This window comes from Hippopotamus amphibius, chromosome 3 (genome assembly GCF_030028045.1).
Source record: "Hippopotamus amphibius kiboko isolate mHipAmp2 chromosome 3, mHipAmp2.hap2, whole genome shotgun sequence".
NCBI lineage: Eukaryota > Metazoa > Chordata > Mammalia > Artiodactyla > Hippopotamidae > Hippopotamus > Hippopotamus amphibius.
Window position 1 is genome coordinate 167,559,991 of NC_080188.1, and position 21,197 is coordinate 167,581,187.

A 21,197-nucleotide genomic window follows, 5' to 3' on the forward strand; every position below is an offset into this window, starting at 1 on the left:
TTCTGATGAGCTGAGCCAGCTGATGAACTGAGGGTGCACCCAATGTCCCCTGCCCCCCATCCCATCAGTGCTTGTGACGGGAGGCAAACCCCAGATAATGCACAGCGGGGGAGAAGCCAAACTCCACAGGCGCTTCAGTGTGATATGGAGCAAAAGAGAGGCCCTCAGACCTCAGACAAGGCATGTAGCTGGCTCTGTCTGTCTGAAAATCCATCCTGGAAGCCCCTCAGCACCAGCAAACCAGGACAGCTAGTCTCCCTCTCTGCTCCACTCCGCCTGAGTGAGATTCCTCCTGTGGGAATGAGGGTGGTCTGTAAATGAGCCTGGGGGAGGGGTGAGCAGAGGTTTCAGCGCGCACCGTGGTGCAGGGGTACCTGCAAGACCTGGGCTCTGGAGCCGCAAGGCTGGGACACTTCTGTGTTCATCAGGGGAAGAAGGCTGAGACTGGAATGTTTCCCAGGCCTCCACTCAACTCCCTTTGCAAACTTTGTTCCTCCTCCTCAGAGTTGCGGATCTTGCTGCTGTGTGGCAGTGACCTTCTGGAGTCCTTCTGCATCCCAGGGCTCTGGAACGAGGCAGATGTGAGTAGCAAGGTTATGGCCTGCGCACAGCCGTGGTGAGGAAGGATGGGAGGGGGCACTCGACTTTGACCCCCGTTCTTCCCTCCCCGCACAGCCTCCCTCCCCAGCTCCCGTTCCCTTCATGAGGGAAGAAACTTCCCAGCTATCCCAAGCTTTATCTCCTTCTGTATTTTTATACTCACTCCTCCTCATGCTTGCTCCTGCAAAGCCCCTGGGAAAAAAGCAATCTGAGTCATAGAATACCTTCTCCAAGTAGAGCTTGGAGTGTGTGTGCTGGTGGGGAAAGGTGGGGGAGGGAGGAAGGTTTTTTGAAAGACTTTGCCCTTTTGAAATTATTGTGTGTTTTGTTTGCCTTCGATTCTTTTGAAGAGGTTGTAAATACCACCCTAGAATTCCCTTAACAAGAGAAAAAGGGTCAAGAGGGGAGAAGTTAATGGTAAAAGGTCAGTAGGATCCTTCTGGCAATTGACTTGGGATAGAAGGAACCAGGAAGTTAAGCTTATACCATTTAGAAGCTCAGTGGACATCTTTTGTTACCAGATCTGGCTGATATGGTCTTAAAGTAACTAATTCATGAATTACTCACTCTTCAGACATTCATTCATTTTTGTTCTTTCATTAATTCATTCATCTAATAGCCAGAGCTAATGCTAGTTCTCAAGCCCATAGCTCTGTGAAAGTTGGATTCTCAGGGCAGATATACTAGACCTAGTACTTTTTTTTTTGAAAAGATAATTTATTATTTTTTTTCCAGACCTTTATTGGAGTATAATTGCTTTACACTCTTGTGCTAGTTTCCGCTGTACAGCAAAGTGAATCAGCTGTATTTATACATATATCCCCATATCCCCTCCCTCTTGAGCTTCCCTCCTACCCTCCCTATCCCACCCCTCTAGTGGACCTAGTACTTTTTAATGAACTTGCTATGTGACCCCATGCAAATCACTCAATTCCTTTGGACCTTGTTTTTTATTTTTTAATCTACAGAGTGTTATCTGAAGCATTCTGAGATTTTAAAAGAAATACACAATACAGTCCCTGTCCCCACGTATTAGGTGGCAAGATGTCTGCATATGAAATTTTTTCATGTACATATATGTCTCTGAAGAGAAAGAGAGAGAACCTTCAGGGTTAAACTCAAGATTCTAGTTCTGCTCCAACACAGCTCATGACAAAATATATTCTGAGCATCAGTTTTCCGCATCTCTAAAATGGGCATCATAATAGTACCCCTTTCATAGCGTTTAGGGAGAATTAAATGAGACTGTCCATGTAAAGTGGGGTCTGAGTGCGGGTTGGAAAAGAATTTCCAGACACAAGGCAGAATGTAAGGAAGATAGAGTTTATTAGAGAGAAGAGACACTGTAAAGACAATGGGACAGCTTCCTGGCAGACCAGGGAGAGCTGACCCTCTGGTGGGCTGGCAGCCAACTTTTATAACCCCAAGACAAGGAAAATTCCTGCTAAGAAAATGGTGTTAATCGATTGGTCAGTACACCAAAGGCGACAGGTGTCGTTAGGTGATACGCTAGGGTCGTGTATGGTGAATACCTTCCCTAATATGGGGTCGGGTTAATCGGCTAGCCCAAGTTGTGAGTCAAAGATTGCAAGGGGGTCAAGATAATTCTGGAATTTTGTCTTGTGACTTTTGTATAGGGCTCCACATACAGTGCCCAGCCTAGCACCTGACACACAATGACAACTGTTAATGAGTGAATTTACCTAAATAGACACATACGTAAACGCATAGATAGTCAAGGTGAAGGGCATAGATGCTCACATGCTGTGGGATAACCAAGAGGGGAGGCAGAGTTTCAGGGAAGCAAATTATACTGTGTAAGTCCTTTCCTCTCCACCCCTGAACAATTTCCTGCAGGTGAAATTTTAAACCTCTTTTTGGTTCTGGATTAGGCAGCTTAATTAACTTTTACTTTCCTCTCTACTTCACAAGTTGCTTTGAAAGGAAAAAGTAATGCAGGAGAAGATCTGTACAAGATTTCAGCAAAGCTCTTTCAAGAATCCAGGCAAATCCGGGCAGTGGCCTGAGGCCCCATCCCATGGGGAGGGATTTAGAAGGATGAAGTTGACAGGGGCAGCAGCCTGAAGGGCCGCAGCATGAGCAGGACATCTCGAGGGCCTCTTTGCTGAGTGTGACGTGTGCCTCTCAAGGGCAGACCCAATTCCGGAGCCTGAAATTGACACATCTGGGGGCCCCTGAAGCATGGCCAGTCCCTCTGTGTTCCTCCCAGAGAGAAGGCTGACTGCAGGGTGGCTAACTTCTCTCCGAAATGGCTGCTCCCACACCTAGAGACCAGGAACGAGAGCCCCAGGTCACTCCTCTTCCGGTTGGTCCCTGAGGCTGACGTGTTGATTAAAAGAGAAAAACTGAGAAACTGATAGCTATTGATTTACTGGGGCCATGGCAGTGGAGGTGGAGTGACATCCTCATCTATTCAACCGTGTTCCCACCTGACGAGTCACCCTGGAGATGGGAGCACCCAGCCTGGCTACTCCCAGAGGCACAGCAGTTCTAAACCAGCAGGGACCCCACATCTGTCCTGTTCAGGGTGCTGAGAATTCCAGTCCACAGCACAGGCAGAAGGGAGACTGGGTGAAGCAGATGCTCAGGGCTCACTCCAGAGGATCTTCTAGAGCCTAGAGCTCTACCTCCCCACCCCCACACAGCCCAATTGCTCGGTTCCTTGATTCAACTGATAGTGAATCTGTGGGGTCCTTGGAATCATGATATATGATATAGAGGCAAAAAAAAAAAAAAAAAAATCAAGGAGCTGTTTCCTTATGTAACAGGTGTGAATCTCAGGCCACAACAGAAGTGTGCCAGAAATATTACAATTTATTTAAATCAAATGAAAATTCAACTCCAAATCATTATCCCACAGGGATGATGGGAAGTTAGTCTCAGTCATTACTGACTAACAGAACCTGAGAGGATCTTGTGGGCTTTGAACGTGAACATTAGTTCGTCAGGGTCGCCACAGACATCTTCCCTGGTGGGGCCTTAAGGTGGGTGGCAACCTGCTCCAGGCTCACCTGGGGCATGGCACTCCTGGCTGAGTCTGGAAGCCCCACACTGGACCCCACCCATCTATGATCCTGGCCTTTCCTTGGAGGCTTTGCACTTAGAGTGCCGTCTGGGAGGGAGCATGGGGTGTGCTTCACAGATCTCTAGCTTTTTTCTAGTGTGGAAAGAGGGCAGCTAAACCTCTTCTTTCTATTCTTATTATCTCCCCCAGCCCCAGACATCTAGGGAAATCTCTTCAGTGTGTCGACTTAAAAAAAATGCACAACGTGAGAGTTGCGAGTTGAGTTTATTTGGGGCAAAATTAGGCCTGCAACCCGGGAGACAGCATCCCAGATAGCTCTGAGAAACTGTTCCAAAAAGGCAGGGGGGAGGATTAATATATATGTAATCTTGGTAAAGGAGGAGTACACGCAATCAAACACATTTTTTTGTAGGGGGTTTCTGCTAGTCACGAGGAGCAGATGTCACCATGTAGGGATTTAGTGCTTTTCTAGATATGAGGAGATGCAAGGGTTGGGCTCATAAAATCAACTCCCAGAAACATCTAACTATCTGAAGACCTGTTCTGCGCATCCTCCAAAGCACAGAGAGCCTCATTCCTGGTCTCCACCCTGAATGCCCCTCAGGGGATGTGGAAGGTCAGCAGCTACAGCAGCACAGTGTGATTTAATTCTTGTACAGGCAGATGGCAAGTTCCAATTTATAACTGACAAGTGGTTGAAAGCCACTGACTTCAAAATGTTCTATTTTCTATCCTGCAAATTCCTCTCATAAAGGGTCTGGTTCTCTGCTAGAAAAGGGTGGGGATTGGGCAAAGGTGTACGTAGGGAACATGAAACTAGTTCGTAATTCAGTGAATAATCCCACTGTCCTTATTTGGGGAAGGTTGGAGCTCAGGGTCTAGAAAAGGAAGGTCTTTCAAGACTGGTACAGGGTGAGCCCTGCTGATTCTAATAGAAAGTGCTACCCTCTGGAAGCGGCCTGTTTTAGGGATCTCTGTTCCTAACCATGAGATTACCAGGGATGAGGTCTGTGAGACCCACTTCTGTCCCAGGTTTCATTCATTGATTCAACCCTTTATCAGAACACATTTCTTATTACCTGGTGTCCCAAGTGATACTTACTAGCCACAGACCTGTGTTCAGCGACCGTGAACCTGAAGCCCTGAATCTGCCAATGATGGGACAGGAGGGTGGAGAAGAGAACCAAGTTTCTTAGAAAAGTCCTAGGCCCTTGTTCTGCATTCCAGTCTCCTATGTCTTCTCCAGAATCCTCAGAAACAAAGCAAGAGAGAAGCCACTAGTTCAAACAGGTCTGGGAGAAATAAGAGCCTCTCCACTCTTCTGTAAAGAAAGTTCAATGGGGACCCGGGAACAGCAATGCCCCACCCAGGCTGGAAAGCAGCTGGGACAGTCTGTTCTACAACAGGGCTGTCAAGGCCTCTTTCGGCACAATCACAAACTCTCCACTGAGTCAGTCTTACTCTTTCTTTTGCTTTGGATTCCTGAACCTATGCTCTCCATCCAGAAATCTAGTTACACAACTAGAGGAACCCGCCCCCTCCCCCCCACCCCCCAGCACATCCCTTGGGCATTTCCCAATAGACACAAAGATCAATTAGCCCATAGTGAATTCTGACCTTCTCTGACCAATGACACACCCCTTCCCCTTACATTCCATGGGGAGAAAATTCCATACATATTCATCACATTTCTCTCCATGGAATACAACGGAGTTGCTTGTGTGGCCTGGCAGTTGGCATTTTCATTCTTGATTCCCTAGAGAAAGCATGATCCAGTTTCCTGGATCAGCCTTTGGAGATTGGGACCCGGTCCGTCTAGCCCATCCCATTCCCAGACTTTTTATTAGTACTAGTTTCCCCAGGGAGAGCTGATCTTTGCTATGCTGCATCCTGACACCAACACGAAAGCAGGTATTCAGGCATGGACCAGGGCCTATGGGAAGTCAAGGCCAAAGCCTAAAGGGTCAGCCATGGACAGATTCGTGAAACAGGAAACTCTTATCCTCATTCCCCTCCCCAAAATGAAACCCGTTGTCTAGGGATCTTATGCTGCTAGCTGCTTTGTCCATCATATAATGGAAGGCAGTCTGGCAAATTAATTCTGATTCAAGCATTCTTCCCTTCAATCAATCTTTCAGCTAATACTGAGTGCCCAGTATGAATGTAAGTGCGTCATCTGTCCTTATTGCAATCTAAAAATATCTTACAGTTTTTATTCTATTAGTTCTTTATGTTACATGAAATAAAACATATAAAAAGTTTAGAAGAGTTCTTGAACCTAGAAAGCAGTCAATAAATGTTGGCTGTTATTTATTCATTGGTCTTAAAATATTTATTGAGTACCTGCCATGTGCCAGACACTGCTGTAGGGCTGGAGGAAGAGAGAAAACAGAATAGACAAAGTTCCCCACCATGTGAGCTTTGCTTTCTAGTGGGGGAGACAGACAGCAAACTTGGCTTGTTCCTCGTGGATTATCTCAGTTAACCCCCAGAATACTCTGAAAGTGGGATCTCGGTTCCCATTTACAGATATGGAAACCAGGGCTCACACGGATTGTGACTTGTCCAAGACCACTTAGCTATTAACAGCAGAGCAGGACTTTGCTTACATTCAGATCCTTAATCCAGATAAGAGAGACAAGTGGGAAGAATGACGTAATTCATAGCAGGCCACAAGAGAGGGGGTAACACTTGAGCTGGGCTTTGAATGACGGGCAGGATTGCGTTAAGCAGGTGCAAAAAAGAAGGGCATTTGGGGTGGAGAGAAGGCTGTAAAAGATCCAGCAGTGGGAATAAGACCTTTTGGGGAGATGGTTCTGGTTAGCTGAAACAGAAGGTTTATCTTAGTCTTTATCCGGGAAGCTTTTGACTTTTCAGCAAGCACGCAGACTCATTCGGTTTAATGATTAGTTGTATTAGTCGCTTGAAAATGGTATCTGCGTTCTAAATGAGTAAGGGTCAATATTTAACTCCAAGAATGAAAACCTAAAGGTGGAACATTAGGCACCAGAGATGGACCAGTGAGGAAACTGTTTTTTCTCTTTCTTTCTTTTTGCACTTCTCAAAGCCCAGCATTCCACAGGCTGGCTCTAATTGGCTGTGTTCTACGTTTTTCCAGCCAACCAGGCATGGGCTAACTGCTTCCTACATCCACCAGCTATGGGAAAACAACCAAATAAAATAAACAGAGGAAGAGCCTGGGGCAATAGCCACTCAGGAAGAAATCCCAGGGCTCCAGGACAAATGGAGCAAAGACAAACATTTGGTTTTTCAGGCTCAGATGGTTTTTATCAGACAGTCCAGCCCCAGCCAGGAAGCCTGATGGACACTTCCACCCCAGGGATTAGGCCCCCACACTGATAAGCCTGATGCCGTGTTTCCAGCTCTGGGGAAGGAGACTTAGCCCCTACCAGGGGAGATAGTGTTCTCGTGTGAAAGGCGCTGTTGGTTTGGTTTTCAGGCTTTTGATTTGAGCCTGGAATCCCTTGCCTTCCCACACCCCCAGGGAAATTGGAAGTGGGAGTGGGAATGATTTCCTCTGGGAAACCCCTCTGAAGAATCATTCATGGATTTGCACTAACAGAGCCATCCTGGAAATGCGTTCCCGCCCTCCCGTCCCTCCAAAGAGGAGCAGGGGCCAGAACAAGGGTGGGGGATTCTTTCCTGAAATGGGTGGAGCATGTTTCAGAAGGCCCTCACCTACTGTGTGGCTTCTGCTGGGTATTCTCGTGGCTTGTTAAACCTACTCAGAAGTACACACAATTATATACTCTAGGGGGCGATGTAGAGTAATGAACTGAGGATTTAGCTCAGGATATGCCTGGAGAAAAAATAAGATAGACTGTATTTTCAGACCAAACAATTTCAAGACACTAACACGGGAGTCTTAAAAATGGACCTAGAAAAGGCATGATGTGGTGGGAAGAGCCTTTAAAAGCGGACCAGAGTGGATTCAAATTCACTTACTTGCTGTGCAGCTTGGACAAGCTACTTACAGTCCACTGAGTCTTGGTTTCCCCATCTATGAAATGAGAACTGAAGCACATATCTCAGAAGATGGTTGTTGTAAGGATTAAATGTATTAATAAACAAAGCTCCTAGTACTGTGCCTGGTGTATAGCAGGTCCCCTAATCAATGGTGCTTCCCCTTCCTGCTGATAGTCCCCTGTTCATCCCTGAATATCTTCATCTGGAAAGAAGTACAAGTGAGCCCAAGTAACTCAAGTACTGTACCTTGAGAAGAGAGGACTGTATGGGGGAGATGGTCAGGATCCTGAACCCTGATCTCAGAATGATTCCACAGAGGGTCTTACCAGTTAGACTTGCCTGGGTTTAAGTCATTGTAAATTAGATTCTGTTGCTAATGGCAGTCAAGCCCTCTGTTTAAATGGCTCTAACAGCTTCTCTTTGCATTTGGAATGAAACCCCATCTTTATCATGACCTGGTCCTTTTCTACTTCTCCTGCCTCTCTGTGCTCCAGTTCCACCTGGTTTCTTTATTTGAACCATTTTTCCCACCTCAGGGCCTTTGTACTAGCTGTGGCCTCACTGGGAATGCTCTTTTCCCAGGCATCCTGATGTGCGGCCGGTTCTTGTCATTTAGGTTTCGGCTTAAAGTCATTTTGTTTTATATGCAATATTGTACTTAGCTTCACCTGATGTTTTCTTATTTACAAATTTATTTGTTTATGACCACTCCTTACTGGTGGTAAGCTCTGTGAGCACTCTAAACTTGTCTGTCTTATTGGGCAACACCAGGACAGTGCCTGGTTCACCATATACACTCAATACAAGTGTGTTGAATGAAAGAATGTAAGAGTACCTGGGAACAGCTTGGTTGGAGAAATTCAGCCTCTACCGTGAGGTATGGCCCAGACTTTTACCAGTTACCCAGAAGACATTAGCCACTACAAGATATTAGCCACTTAATAGTAACCCGCCCTTACCCTTCAGAGCAATACAGTTGAAATAATTAAACATTTGTTTAATGTCTCCCACTAGATAGTGATTGAGCCAAGAAATGAAGCTATATCTGTCTTGCTCAGCCCTGGTACCCAGGAAAGCACCTGGCTAAGACCACAGGGCATCCTCCCACCTGAAGCATCCCTGAAACCCAGCAGGGCAGGTCTTGAAATTCCTCTTCCTGGAGGGATGATGATAATTCCACATTCCTTCCAAGAGATCTGCCTCCTGGTTGCCACGAATGTTCTCTCCCAAGGCCAAGCTGCTTCCTGCCTCAACATGTCTCATATCCTTTCCTCAGATTCCCCACACTGAGGGAAGCAGAGTCTGCCCCCTCCCACTTCCTCTCCCCATCCCCACCCCTGCTGCCCCTGGGGGAGCCTTTGACCAGAAGATGAAAAGACATGATCAAAGCTGTGCCTGTGAGCAGGAAGCTGAAGCAGGATGAATGTCACAGACCCCCACCTCTGAGACACAACACAGGCCAGAGCTACACTGAGAGGCCACTGTCTGCTGTAGGGGGAGAAGATTGTACCCTGATCCTACTCACGGTGGTGTGGCAGAATGAGGTCACATCAGCCGCCATTGGGAGAGGGACTTGCCAATCAGGACAGCTCTGCTGCGCTGACCACCCACTCACCCGCCTCCCCACCCCCAAGGCAAGACCTGCAGCGAACTCGTCATGAAGACACGGGAGGTGTTGGCCCCCTCGTGCTGGAACAGGAGCTCCATCCCAGGGGCCTGGACACACTCCTGCGGGCTCCATGGGCAGGGAGAGCTTGAGAAACCCTCTGTTTCCTGGGGTCAGACGTCTGTCCTCATCTCCCCAGGACACGGGGCGGGGGAAGGGGGGAAATGTCTTCATTTTTGCTGGAATCCCCAGAGGTGCTCATCCCACAAGTATCTCATTTTGACTTCATCCCAAACCAAGCCAGAGGATTAGCAGCTTAGGCAACTGCATATATTACTAAAAGCGACAATTTTCCAAAGTGGGTGCACATCAGGAGGATTAGGAAGCTTTGCAAATAGAGAGGCTCTGGCCCACCATACACGTGTTATATCAGAATCCCTAGGGCGAGGTCTGGAGGAGCTGTTGCTGTTATTACTGTTTTTGAAGCTCCCACCTAGGTCATCCAGGATAATCTTGAGATCCTTAGTTTAATCACACCTGCAAAGTGTCTTTTGCCACATAAAGTAACAATCACAGGCTCCAGAGACTAGGACCTGGGTGTTTTGGAGGCCCATTATTTAACCTACCAGAGGAGGCTTGGACCAGGGTAGGAATGGTGGAAATGGTGAGAAACAGGCAGATTCTGGGATTTGTTTTGAAGCCCAAGTCAATCGGGTTGCCTTATTGATTCAATGTGGGATGTGAGAGAAAGAGAGGAATCCAGGAAGGTGCCAAGGCTTTGGCCTGAGCAACTGTAGGAAGAGAGTTTCCATTTACTAAAATGAGAAAGACTACAAGAAAAGCATCTTGCTGTGTGGGGGATGATGGTGGAAGAGATTGGTTGATTGATTGACATCAGTGAGTTCAGGGGCTTGTGGACATATTCTTTAGGTTTCAGGTGCCTCATCTAAGTGGGCATGTTGAAGGGGCTGCTGGATGTATGAGTCTGAAGTTCAGAAGAGAAGTCTAGCTGGAGATATCATTTTGAGTGCCTTCCATGTGTCTTCAAAGCTTTGAAATGGAATGAAATCATTAAAGGTGCAAGTGTAGAGCTCCAAGGACTGAGCCTGGGGGACTCCAGTCATACGAGATCAGGGAGATGAGAAGGAACAGCACAGGGAGACCACAAAAGAGCAGCCAGTGAGGTAGGAGGACAACCAGGAGAGTGGACCTTGGAGGCCACGTGAAGACAGGAGACAAGGATAGGGGTTGGGGTGGGCAGGGCAGCTAAGCCCCTAGAGGGAGATGGGTACCTATGGGATGAGGGTAGCACCCAGCACCTCCTGCCACCCCAAAACACACACCCATAAACACCTTCCAGCATGAAAATCAAGCCCATGTCCTTGGGTCTGTCTAAAGGAGCAGAAAAGGTCTGCAGTCTCTGGTCCAAACCCCTGCAGAGATGCCGCTTGGGTGTAGTAAAGCTGTGTGTGTTGTCCGGTAGACCCTTCTCCTTCGCCCCATCTGTGATTCCTGGGGGAAAATCTGTCACCTGTTTCTCGAAAAGGAATTCATCTCAAGCAGCAAGGTCTCCATCTGCTTGCCACCCACTGAGCAGCCTGCATTGTTATTTATTGGGTGCTCAGATTATTAGTTCCTGAGTAGAAAGCAGCAGCTGCACTCATGTGACCCATAGGGCCATTCCCCAGGAGGCTCGACTGCCATTCTGAGCCATTGTTTTCATGCTTTAAACTAGAATGCTCACTTTAAATAGCGCCGTTATTTCACACACCATACGTGAAACGTGCATCAGACCCTCAGAATCAAATTGAATTCAGATCCTGTGCTATACAATCAACACCAGATATCTCGAAACACCTGCATAGCCGGGCAGCTGAGGAGTCTCCACGTGCCTCAGCTTGGGTGGATTCTCTTCTGTTCCTTTCCCCTCCCCTCCCCTTTCCATCTCTTCTCTTTTCTCCTCCCTTCTCTTTTCTCTTTCTCTACCCTTACAATTCCCCTGGAGTTTTAATTCAGTGCTTAGATCACTGGTTCTCAAACTTGGTTGCATATTGGAATTAAAACCTAGAGAATTAAAAAAAAACACAAACTAATGCCTGGGCCCTATTCCCAGAGATTCTGATTGAATTGATCTTGGGTGTGAGCTGAGCTTTGAGGGGTTTTCCAGCTGCTCCGGTGATTCTGATGTGCAGCTGATTTGAGAAGCAGTGTCCTCAATTACCTTATAAGTAGTGATTCTTGGTTAGTATTCTGAATGCTATGGCAGGAGGAGCTGGGTCTACCTCCAACTCCCTGCCCTTCCTCTCCCTGACGTTCCTGGTTTATGGGGCAGAGACCTGGGGCCAATTTACTGAGTCTGAACGCCACAAATAGAGACAGCATGTTGTGTAATGTTCTATATCTTCCCAATGGCGTGACCCAATGGCGGCTCAGATACTGTACACCCAGCTTTTAATTTCTCTCCACAACTTCCCTCCCGGGGCACTTTCAGCCAATTTTTAATTGCAGCTCTTGCTGCAGGTGTAAGCGATGGGAGAAGCAGGGTAAAGGGAGAGAGAAATAGCCAGGGGCACACACGTGCACGCAGCGCAGGCACACACACGCGTAACCAGTGACTCAGACTCGGAAGCGGAATTCTGCTGGAACAGAAATCTCTACAGAGGAGAAGCGGCCATAGTGCTCTAGAGTGTCTGTTTTTGTGGCACTGGGAGAATGATGAGGAAAAACCTGGCTTCTTTTCCCCAAAGCAGGTCTTGCCCAATGAGCTGCATGCTCAGAAGAAAGCTGCCCGCCCCCCCCCCTTCTTCTCCCTCCATCTGGGATCCTTAATTGGCAAGATCTAAACAGCAATATGCCCAGGCCAGATCCAAGTCTACTAAATGCCATAACTCTCAGGCTCTTTGAAAATAAAAACTGGCATGACTTTCCAGAAAGCAGCTTGGTAATATGTCTCAAGAGCTTGAAATATGTCCAGTTCATATCCTTTCACCCAATTATTTTACTTCCTATCCTAAGGAAATAATCAGAGATGTGGTAAAAGATTTATGTATACAGATCTCCAATCAAGTGTTATTAAACTGCAACAATCAGAAGTAACTGTACATCTTCTATAATACAAATTTGATTGAATATATCATGGTATATCACAGTACAGTCAGACAATGAAATATACAGATTGTCAAAATACATTTTCAAATATTTTTAACAGTGTGAGAAGCTGCTCGCAATATAATGCCAGGTGAACAAAATATATAGGTAAAATGATTAATTTTGCAGTTCAGTCCAATTGTGGGCATACTTGTTTGTAGAGAAGAGAACGCTGGACAGAAATACTAAATTGTTAACTGTGGTTATCTGAATTGTGTGGTTGTGACTGATTTCTTTTTCTTTTCTTTTTTTTCTTTTTCTGAGTTTCCCACACGTGTATCTATAATCAGGAAAAAAAGTTATTTTTTAAATGAAAGGTTTCATTTCTCATGATGAGAGCCAGCTTCTATCAGAGGCTGATTTCAGAAGAGACTCCATAATAGTCCTCCTGCCTCATTGCCTATGTGCACGCTGATTCGTTCCAAGCCCTTCCCTGCTCTTCACCATGCTGAGTCCCACAGCAGCTTTGACGTGGGAGAGCTGGGGGAGCATTCCAGCACCTCTCAGTAGACCAGCCTAGGGCTGGGGTATGCTTGCCACGCAACAGGATCTGTGAGTACCAAGAGGGTACTTACCAGGTAAGGACCATGTGTCAGGTTGCTCTTCAGCCTTATGAGCTCAACGGGAGCCTCAGGAATTGGAGAGATCTTGCCTAGACTCGTAGGAATGCACTGATTAATTCAGTCTAGAGGTATTTATTAAGTGTGCCAGGTGAAGTTCGCACCCATTCCATGAACACTGTTACAGGTTGTTACTTGAAGGAGCTGACTGATAGGGCCGAGAGGGCAAGTTTGGGACCAAAACTTGGGGTTCCAACAGAAGATAGCTCCACCTTGCTAGGTAGTTGCTTGGTAGGGGTTTGAAGTCTCACCAAAGGGCACTTCTTCTCTCTCTTTCTCTCTCCATGCACCCCCCCCCCCGCCACCATTTCTTCAGATGGAGGTGATTGTCGGGGACTTTGGGATCGTGGTGGTCCCCCGGGACGCAGCCGACACAGACCGAATCATGAATCACTCCTCAATACTCCGCAAATACAAAGTGAGTCCTCCATCTCCCTGCTGGTGTAGTAATGTGATGTGGCCCTTATCTGAGAAGCCTGGGGGCTGGAGGATTGAGGATGCAAAAGGAGTTTAGAGGGAACAACTGGCCACCTATTCTCTCTGCTCTGTCCCCAGAACAACATCATGGTGGTGAAGGATGACATCAACCATCCCATGTCTGTCGTCAGCTCAACCAAGAGCAGGTACGTTTGACAAATGACTGGAGAGACCTTGGTCAGACTGGCTTACGAGTTCCCATGCAGCTCTCCTCAGTGCAGGCTGATGGCTAGATTGGCTGACACCTGCTGCCCCAGTATACAGCCTTTTTTTTGGACCTCATTTATTTGTCCCCAGTCACTGACTTTTAAAAGGTGGACAGGTCATTAACTAGTTCTAGCTGGTTTGAGGGGGGAAAAGAAGGTTTTTAGTTTGGACTCTAATTTGGGGTACATGGAATTTGTAAGGGTTTAGGTTAAGCTGCCATAACAAAAGACCCCCAATAGTTAGAATTTGAAATAAGAGAAATGTTATTCAGTGTCAAAAGAGATTGAACCTCTGGCCGCTTCAACATGAAGGCTCCCTCTCTGGGTCCACAGCTGCTGCAGTGACTGTTCTCAGCCAACGGGAAAGGGCAAGGAGCTTTGTCCTTAAGAAGGTGACCCAAAGTTGCACGTATCACTTCCCCTTCATCCCCCTGGCTCAGCCTCAGTCACGTGGAGGTGCCTGGCCTCCAGGGAGGCTGGGAGTAGACTGTGTAGCTTGGTAGCCATGTGTCCAGCTAAAACTTGGGAGGTTCTGTTACTAAGCAGAAGAAAGCAAGATTGGACACTTGGGGCCAGTTAACAGTCTCCACCACAACTCCCAAGTGGAAATGTCCAGTGGAATGATAAGATATGTGGAATATAGAGGTCTGGAAGTGTAATAAAACTGAAAGCCATGAGCACCTACGTGTAAGTTAAAATTTAGGGGTGTGGCTGAGCTCACAGGGAGAGTCAGTAAGAAGAGAAGGCTATGGGGAATATTTAAAACATACTAACATTTAAAAGAAGGCTGAGGAGTAAATTAGGAGTTTGGGATTAACATATACACACTACTGTATATAAAATAGGTAGCCAACAAGGACCTACTGTATAGCACAAGGAAATCTACTCAATATTTTGTAATAGCCTACAAGGGTAAAGAACCTGAAAAAGAACATATAGATACATATGTATGACTAAGTCACTTTGCTCTACACCTGAGGCTAACACAACATTGTAAATCAACTATACTTCAACAACAAAAAAAAGTAATAACATAATAAAAGAAGGCTAAAGAGCAGTCAGAAACCACCAGCACTGGTATCCCTGGAACAAGGCAGCAGAGGGTACAAAGATGGAGAACATTGTCAGTTGTCATCTGTGTCATATGTTTCAGAGAAATCAAATGAGCTAGAATTTTAAAAGGTCCACTGGACTTCTTCTCTGGGAAGGCAATTATGTAGACACTTGAAATAATAGCATCAACTGTGAGGTGAGAGCAGAAACCCAATGACAACGACCAGTGAGGGGAGAGGGGAAGCCTGTGGTTTCAACCATGGCTGCGCAATAGAATTACCATGAAAAGTTACACGACACAAATTTCTGTGTCTCATGCATTCCCACTGAATCAGAATTTCTTGGGGTTGGACCTAGGGATCTCTTTCCTGGGTGATTCTCATGAAGTTGAGACTGGCATTTGGAAACCACAGGTATAGACCACTTTTTCAAGAAGCCTCCCTCTAAACTGTGCAGAGAGGCACTTGGAGACCTAGCTTGCAGGAAGGTCAGGACACCGTATGCATTGAAACAGCACTGAGCCAGCCTCCAGGGAGATCTCACAGTGCAAATCCTTTTAGAATCTAAATATCCTGAGCAGTATACGAATTCTTACAAATAGCTCCTTGGAGCCTGACATTCCCAAGACCACCATGCGCATAGACAGTGGGGAACAGCCAGACCGAGGCTGGAGCAACGCTGCAGAAACCAGAGCCCTTCCGTACCTGGTAGTGCCCCCACCCCCAGGGCTTGTAAGCAGGGCCTCGAAGAAGGGCGACTTCTTCTGTATCAGGACTTCCATAGAAAGAGAAAGAAGGGGTCAATCATGAGATTCATTTTCATGAGACCATAGTGTAGAGAAGCACAAAGAAATGAAATAAGAATAGCTAACACTTGTATTAAAATGCCTACTGTGTGCTTGGGCTTTTCTAAGTGCTTTGTGTAATGACTCATTTAATCATTTTAATAACTGAGATGGGCCCAAATATTACCCCCATTTTACAGATGAGAAAATGGAAGATACGTGGGCTTAAGCAACTTGCCCAAGGTTCCTCAATTAGGAAGTGGCAGAAACAGGATGGGGGAGGAACCGTGGGGGCTTTTGCTGATAGGGATACCATTTAGCCTAAGTAAAGACTGCTAATGGGGTGTTGGGTAAACCCTTTCCCTGACAGCGAGTGGGCTGGCCTGTCCTCCCGCCTTGCTTCAGGAAGGGTGTCATCTGCTTACTGTCTCTTCTCATCCAGGCTGGCCCTGCAGCATGGAGACGGCCACGTCGTGGATTACCTGTCCCAGCCGGTCATCGACTACATTCTCAAGAGCCAGCTGTACATCAACGCCTCGGGCTAGCAGCCCCAGGGCCCTCTGCTCCACTCTCCCCTCGTCCTCCGCCAATACACTGGCCCCTGCAGCCTCTGTCCATCCTGTGTCTCTCCTGCCTCTCTGTTTCTCCATCACCTCATCTTGACTGTTGTCCTCACTTGCTGACTCAACCCCCCACAGTGTGGGGGACCTGCAGAGAACCACGGCATACCCCACTCGGCAGTCATCTTTGGACAAACTTTCCTCTGGTCTCCAGGTGGGGGGTGGGGGGGTGAGGGGGTAGGGGTGGGGGAAGTGCGGTCCTCGGAGATGTGCGGGTGTCCGTCTCCCAGCATGCTCTGGGGAGGCGGCTCTGGCCCTCGCCTTCCCAGCATGCCCTTTACCACAAAGGGCTATTTTTCTTTCTTTTGTTTTTGTTTTGTTTTGTGTTGTGTTGTTGTTCACTCCTCATAGAACTTGGATCCAATCGGTGTCCGTGGTTCTTCATGTTTGTAGTCTTGTTGCATCCTGTGGTATCCCTTCCCTTTTGACAGGATACCGCAGCCAGCCTCAGCTCTCAGAAAATGCATGAGGGCTACACCTGGTGAACAAGGCGGACCCACCTCCACTCTCCCGACACCCCCACCCACCTACCCACTTTCTTCCCCTCCCTCCCCGCCAAACACACACAGCAGTCTGAGGTCAAGATTGGAACTTCCATGTTCTGAAACCTGGGATGCAAGTCCGGGAATAGTAGGGTTTCTCAGAAGGATTTGAGTCCATCTCCTTGGTTTTAGAAGAACACGTCCCCGATGCTCTGGGCCTATGTTCACACAGAGCCAGTCCTTTCTCCTTTCTTGGTGGCCTCTGTACCATTACTTATTTGGGCTGTGACTGATGCCACAGTGTGGGTTGTTCCCTGCCAGCCTGGGCATTACCAGGGGACCTTTAGATCACCATCAAAGCCCTTGGGGGCCGTACTTAGCCACATTCCTGCCTCTGAGAAGAATCACGTATGCAAGGCCAAATCCTAATAATGCAGTCATTTCTGAAATAAAACATGCTAGGAATTCACTCAACACTAGAGATCTTTGCTAATTGGAATTATTTATTGCCTGTTTGGCTGGGAAATGCCTCTGTCATAATGTAAGTCCAGGATGACCTAGGAGAAAGCACTCTGTTTCCCTGATGGGAGTTGGTGATTCTCACCCACTCTTGCTTGGTAACACAGGCAGGACCCGAGGTCAGCTCCTCGAGAAGCAGAGCCTCGGCCTTGTTTCTGGGTTAGGGTTCCATCTCATGCTGAGCCCAGCGGCCACAGTCATTGCCTGAGGAAATCTGCCTGGCAGGGGCATGGGTTCACAGAACAGAGATCTTGGGGGAATGTCAAGAGCCACTGAACTGTTTCACCCCTTTTCTCCCTAATTTCCCACTTTCCTCTGCTGCCCTGGAAACAGTTACAGGTTCTGTTCTAGTTGTTCAGGCCTCATTCACGTCCTGCTTAAAGAACCAAAAGGAAATTACTGTCTTGCTCTGTGTCTCTCATCCAGTCTCTGGCTCTGGGGTTTTTGGTTCTTTGAGGAATGGTCCCTGAACTATAGGATAATTTTATAAAAATCTAGTACCATCTCTGGCCCAGGAGGGGTCGTGTAGGACCTGACACCAGAAACAATGTCCTTCACTGTATATTTTACATCTGTAACATCCTTCAGTAGCCACCAGGAAAAGAAACCAAATTCAACAGAAGAGTAACAAGGTGGGAGGGAGAGGGGGCTATTCCTCTTGGATTATGGAAATAATCTCCAAGGGACAAAAGTAAGATCCTATTCTTGGGTCTCAGTGTTTGGCTAAGGATCATGGAATCATAAACTGAAAACATCTTTAGAGATTAGTTGATCCAAAATTTCCTTTAAAAAACAAGGGAGCAGAGATCCACTGGATTAAATGGCTGGGCCAAGGTCACACAGCAAGTGTAGAGCCTGGCAAAAGGCTAATGTTTCCCTGACCCTTAGGTCATCACGCCACACAGTCTCTGCTTCTCTGGTTCCCCATGATACTGACCAGGTAAGATGTGGTTTTCAGCCTTTACCTGACATCTTTCTCTTAAATTATGCCTGTCTCAGGTGCTCCCTGTGTATGGCCTTGTGTATGCTAGTCCTGGGGGAGGATGTGATGGTGAGGAAGGCTGTAGCTAGGTTTCCCTTAGAAATAGACAGCTAGAGATGGCAATGGCTTGGAGGAAATCTGAATCCAAGAAAGGATTGCTTTGTGGGAGGCAAAGACTCAGAAATTGCTCAAAATTACACTAGTGCTGGAGAGAGAATGACAGAAGTACCTTTGTCTAGGCAAGACAGTCGTAAGCCAGGAAATGAAACAAAGGAAACCAGTGAGCTGGATTCCCTGGGGGAACACGCGTTTTCAAGGATATGGAATTCATGGATGGAGTTTATTCTGAAGATCCGCGTGAGCAGATCTGAGAAAGACCAGCTGTCTTTTGTCTCTTTGGTGCACTCTTCCTTTGCTGGGCTCTGTGGTCAAGCCGCATTTAGTCCACGACCCATGAGAGAAAACAGGGCTGGCTCTCGGCATTCAGTGTGGGGGCGGAAGGCATGTTTGGAGGGGGAGAGAGATGAGCTAAGGAAAAGAACGGGGGCATAGAAGTAGATTTCTAAGAATGAAATGGGGCAGATTCTATCTTGTTGAATCACAGAATCATGTTAAAATAGATTTTCTTTAGTACAAGGAAAAGTGGCTCCTCTTTTGGATAGAACTGTCCATTTCCTGCCCTGCCCCATTCTTCACTTGCTAGGGGGAGGTCAGAGCCCCTTTTTCAGTCCAGGCCAGGACACCATGACTGTGACCCAGCCAAGGCCCACACCAGAGAGATGACTCAGAGTTTGAAGTAGCGCCCCAGGTGCCAACAGGATGACCCTGAGGGCCTGACTTCCACTCTGAGGTCCTGCTCCTTCCTACAAAGGCCAACCCAAAGGCTCAGAGATCGTGAGAAAAACATGGGCTAGAAAGAGTGTGTCAAGAGGGTCTGGAGCCTCATTTCCTGCCTGCCAATAAAAATGTCCTTCCCACTTTTATGAAAGTAGCTGATATGTAAGAACAGGCAGGAGGGAAACGCTTTGAGTCAATGACTCTCTTCTCAAGGAATGGCCCTTCGGGGGCAGGGGTCTTGCTGCTGCTAGCTGGTACCTCATTCACCAACGCCCTTCCCCAACCCCAGGCAGCCTCTCCTTACTTTCATTTTCCTTGAATGTACATGGGAACAGGGGAGGAAGGTCTCTTACTGAAGTGCCTGAAACCCAGAACTAGAGCTTCTAGAGACGCTGTTCTTCCTGTCCCAGCTTGGCCAACCTTCCCCCAATGTTCCCTAGTCTCACGATCCAGCTTCTCAGAAAGAATAAAAGAACACGCCGTTCTAATTAAATTGAAAGCAAGACTCCATCATCAAACCACAGCAAAAGGCAGAGAATTACAGGGAGAAATGACTTGTATTTTAATAGCCTGAACCTACTCCTCCTAACAGACTCTCTCTCTCTCTTCCCTCTCTCTTTAGAGGACTAAGAGAGAGAAGCATGTTATTATATTTTATCCATCAAAAGAGTAATGCAAAAATAAGTCAGTAGAATGTGAAAAGCTCAGGATCTCTCCCAAGGCTACAACAGGAAGGCAGGCAGGTGAGACAGGAAGGATGGAAACAGGGACTGATTCTGTAGCTCATCCAGTTCAGACACCTTAGGAATAGCATTGTGGTAAAGATGATGAATGTGCTCTGTCCATTTCATTTGGTCTGCACCTTCCTATAGCTGCCCAGTAAACGTGATTCTTCACGTGGTTTCTTTGTCGTGTATGTTTGGAATGTCCTGTTAGCCTGTAACAGTCAGCTAGGAATGAGTTACATCTTTCCCTCTTCCTTCAGTCTAGGTCTGGGGCCCAGACCTCAGCTTGATCCAAGCAGTCTCAAGGATTGGCATGGGGAGGGGGAAGTTTTTTGAATCACTTTTTGGTCACGGAATCTGCCATTTTAAGAATAAGATTTGCTTTATGGAAATCAACACATTAATAAAAACTACATTCAAGTTGCAACAGCATCTCACAGTGAAATATTTTGAGTAAAATTTTGTTGCTAGAATAGTCACAGACAAAAGTTTTATCAGCAAAATGTTTCAATTACGTTAATAAATAAGATGATGCTACTGGAGTCTCGTGTCTTGGTCTAGAATCTTCTCTGTGAGTTCCAGAATTAACCACTTTTTCCCCACAGTCTTACTTGCCAGGAGCCAGCAGTTGTTAAGAATGCTCTTAGAGCAGGAGATTTTCTGCCTGGTTTAGCTGATGCCACATGTGTAACATGAAAGTATGTACAAACACACCCATAAGCAGGGAAGAATAATTCGCAAATTTGTCAATTGTGCCTAAATTTTCTCAGTTTTTAAAAAAATCAGATCTTAGGTTCAACCTAATCTGCGTAGTCTGGTATTGGTTGGCTTTGGATCCTTAATGAAATTAGTTCTTTGTGAATTAAAAATTTATTTGTGAAAATTAAAAACTTGAATAACTGGCATCTTGACATAAAGGATCTTAAGACAGAAACTGTTAAACTCACAATTATTTTTGTTTGGTAAAGTAAACAGCAAAAAATGAATAAGTTAATTGTTCAATCCTGCTGTGACTATTAGTTCTTATTTCATTTTTAGTTGTAACATACATTACATATGGATTTAGGTCTAAATAGTGATTGTCATTAGCTAATATCAGTCATGATTTAGAAGGTTAAATAACAATTCCTCATTCAGCCAGTTCATTTAAGGCTTAGCTACTTGTTTGTCAGATTAGTTGTGTGTGTGTGTGTGTATGTGTGTGTGTGTGTGTGTTTTAAATCATTTTGGTTCTTAGTGTCCTTTTTTTGTTTGATACTGAGAGTAGTCAGCTTTGTGGACATCCATGTAGGTTTGGTGGCATATCACGATGGTGCTTGATATGCCTTATAAACTGATGGCTTGTATTTATGTTTGCTATTCTAGTCACAAAGCTAAACACTTTTTCCTTCTCTCCTGCGACTACGTAATGATGCACTCTTGTTTAAAATTGGGTATAAACACTGGTTTATTTTGCTTACTCATACTAACTTATAAAATATATCCACTATCTATGAATTAACACAC

General features: G+C 46.4%; 1 protein-coding gene across 2 annotated transcripts in view; it reads left to right on the forward strand.

The window, feature by feature from the left end:
• Positions 1–17,102, forward strand: part of NMNAT2 (nicotinamide nucleotide adenylyltransferase 2) — a 187,127-nt gene extending 170,025 nt beyond the window's left edge. The window contains exons 11-14 of one of the 2 annotated variants that reach the window (XM_057725772.1): positions 505–581; positions 13,323–13,424; positions 13,562–13,629; positions 15,969–17,102. In XM_057725772.1, coding sequence (XP_057581755.1) covers positions 505–581; positions 13,323–13,424; positions 13,562–13,629; positions 15,969–16,071 — 350 coding nt within the window. In that variant the 3' untranslated portion in view covers positions 16,072–17,102. The remainder of the gene's footprint in view (positions 1–504; positions 582–13,322; positions 13,425–13,561; positions 13,630–15,968) is intronic. The other variant, XM_057725773.1, reaches the window with a different exon arrangement.
• The last annotated feature ends 4,095 nt before the right edge of the window (positions 17,103–21,197 follow it).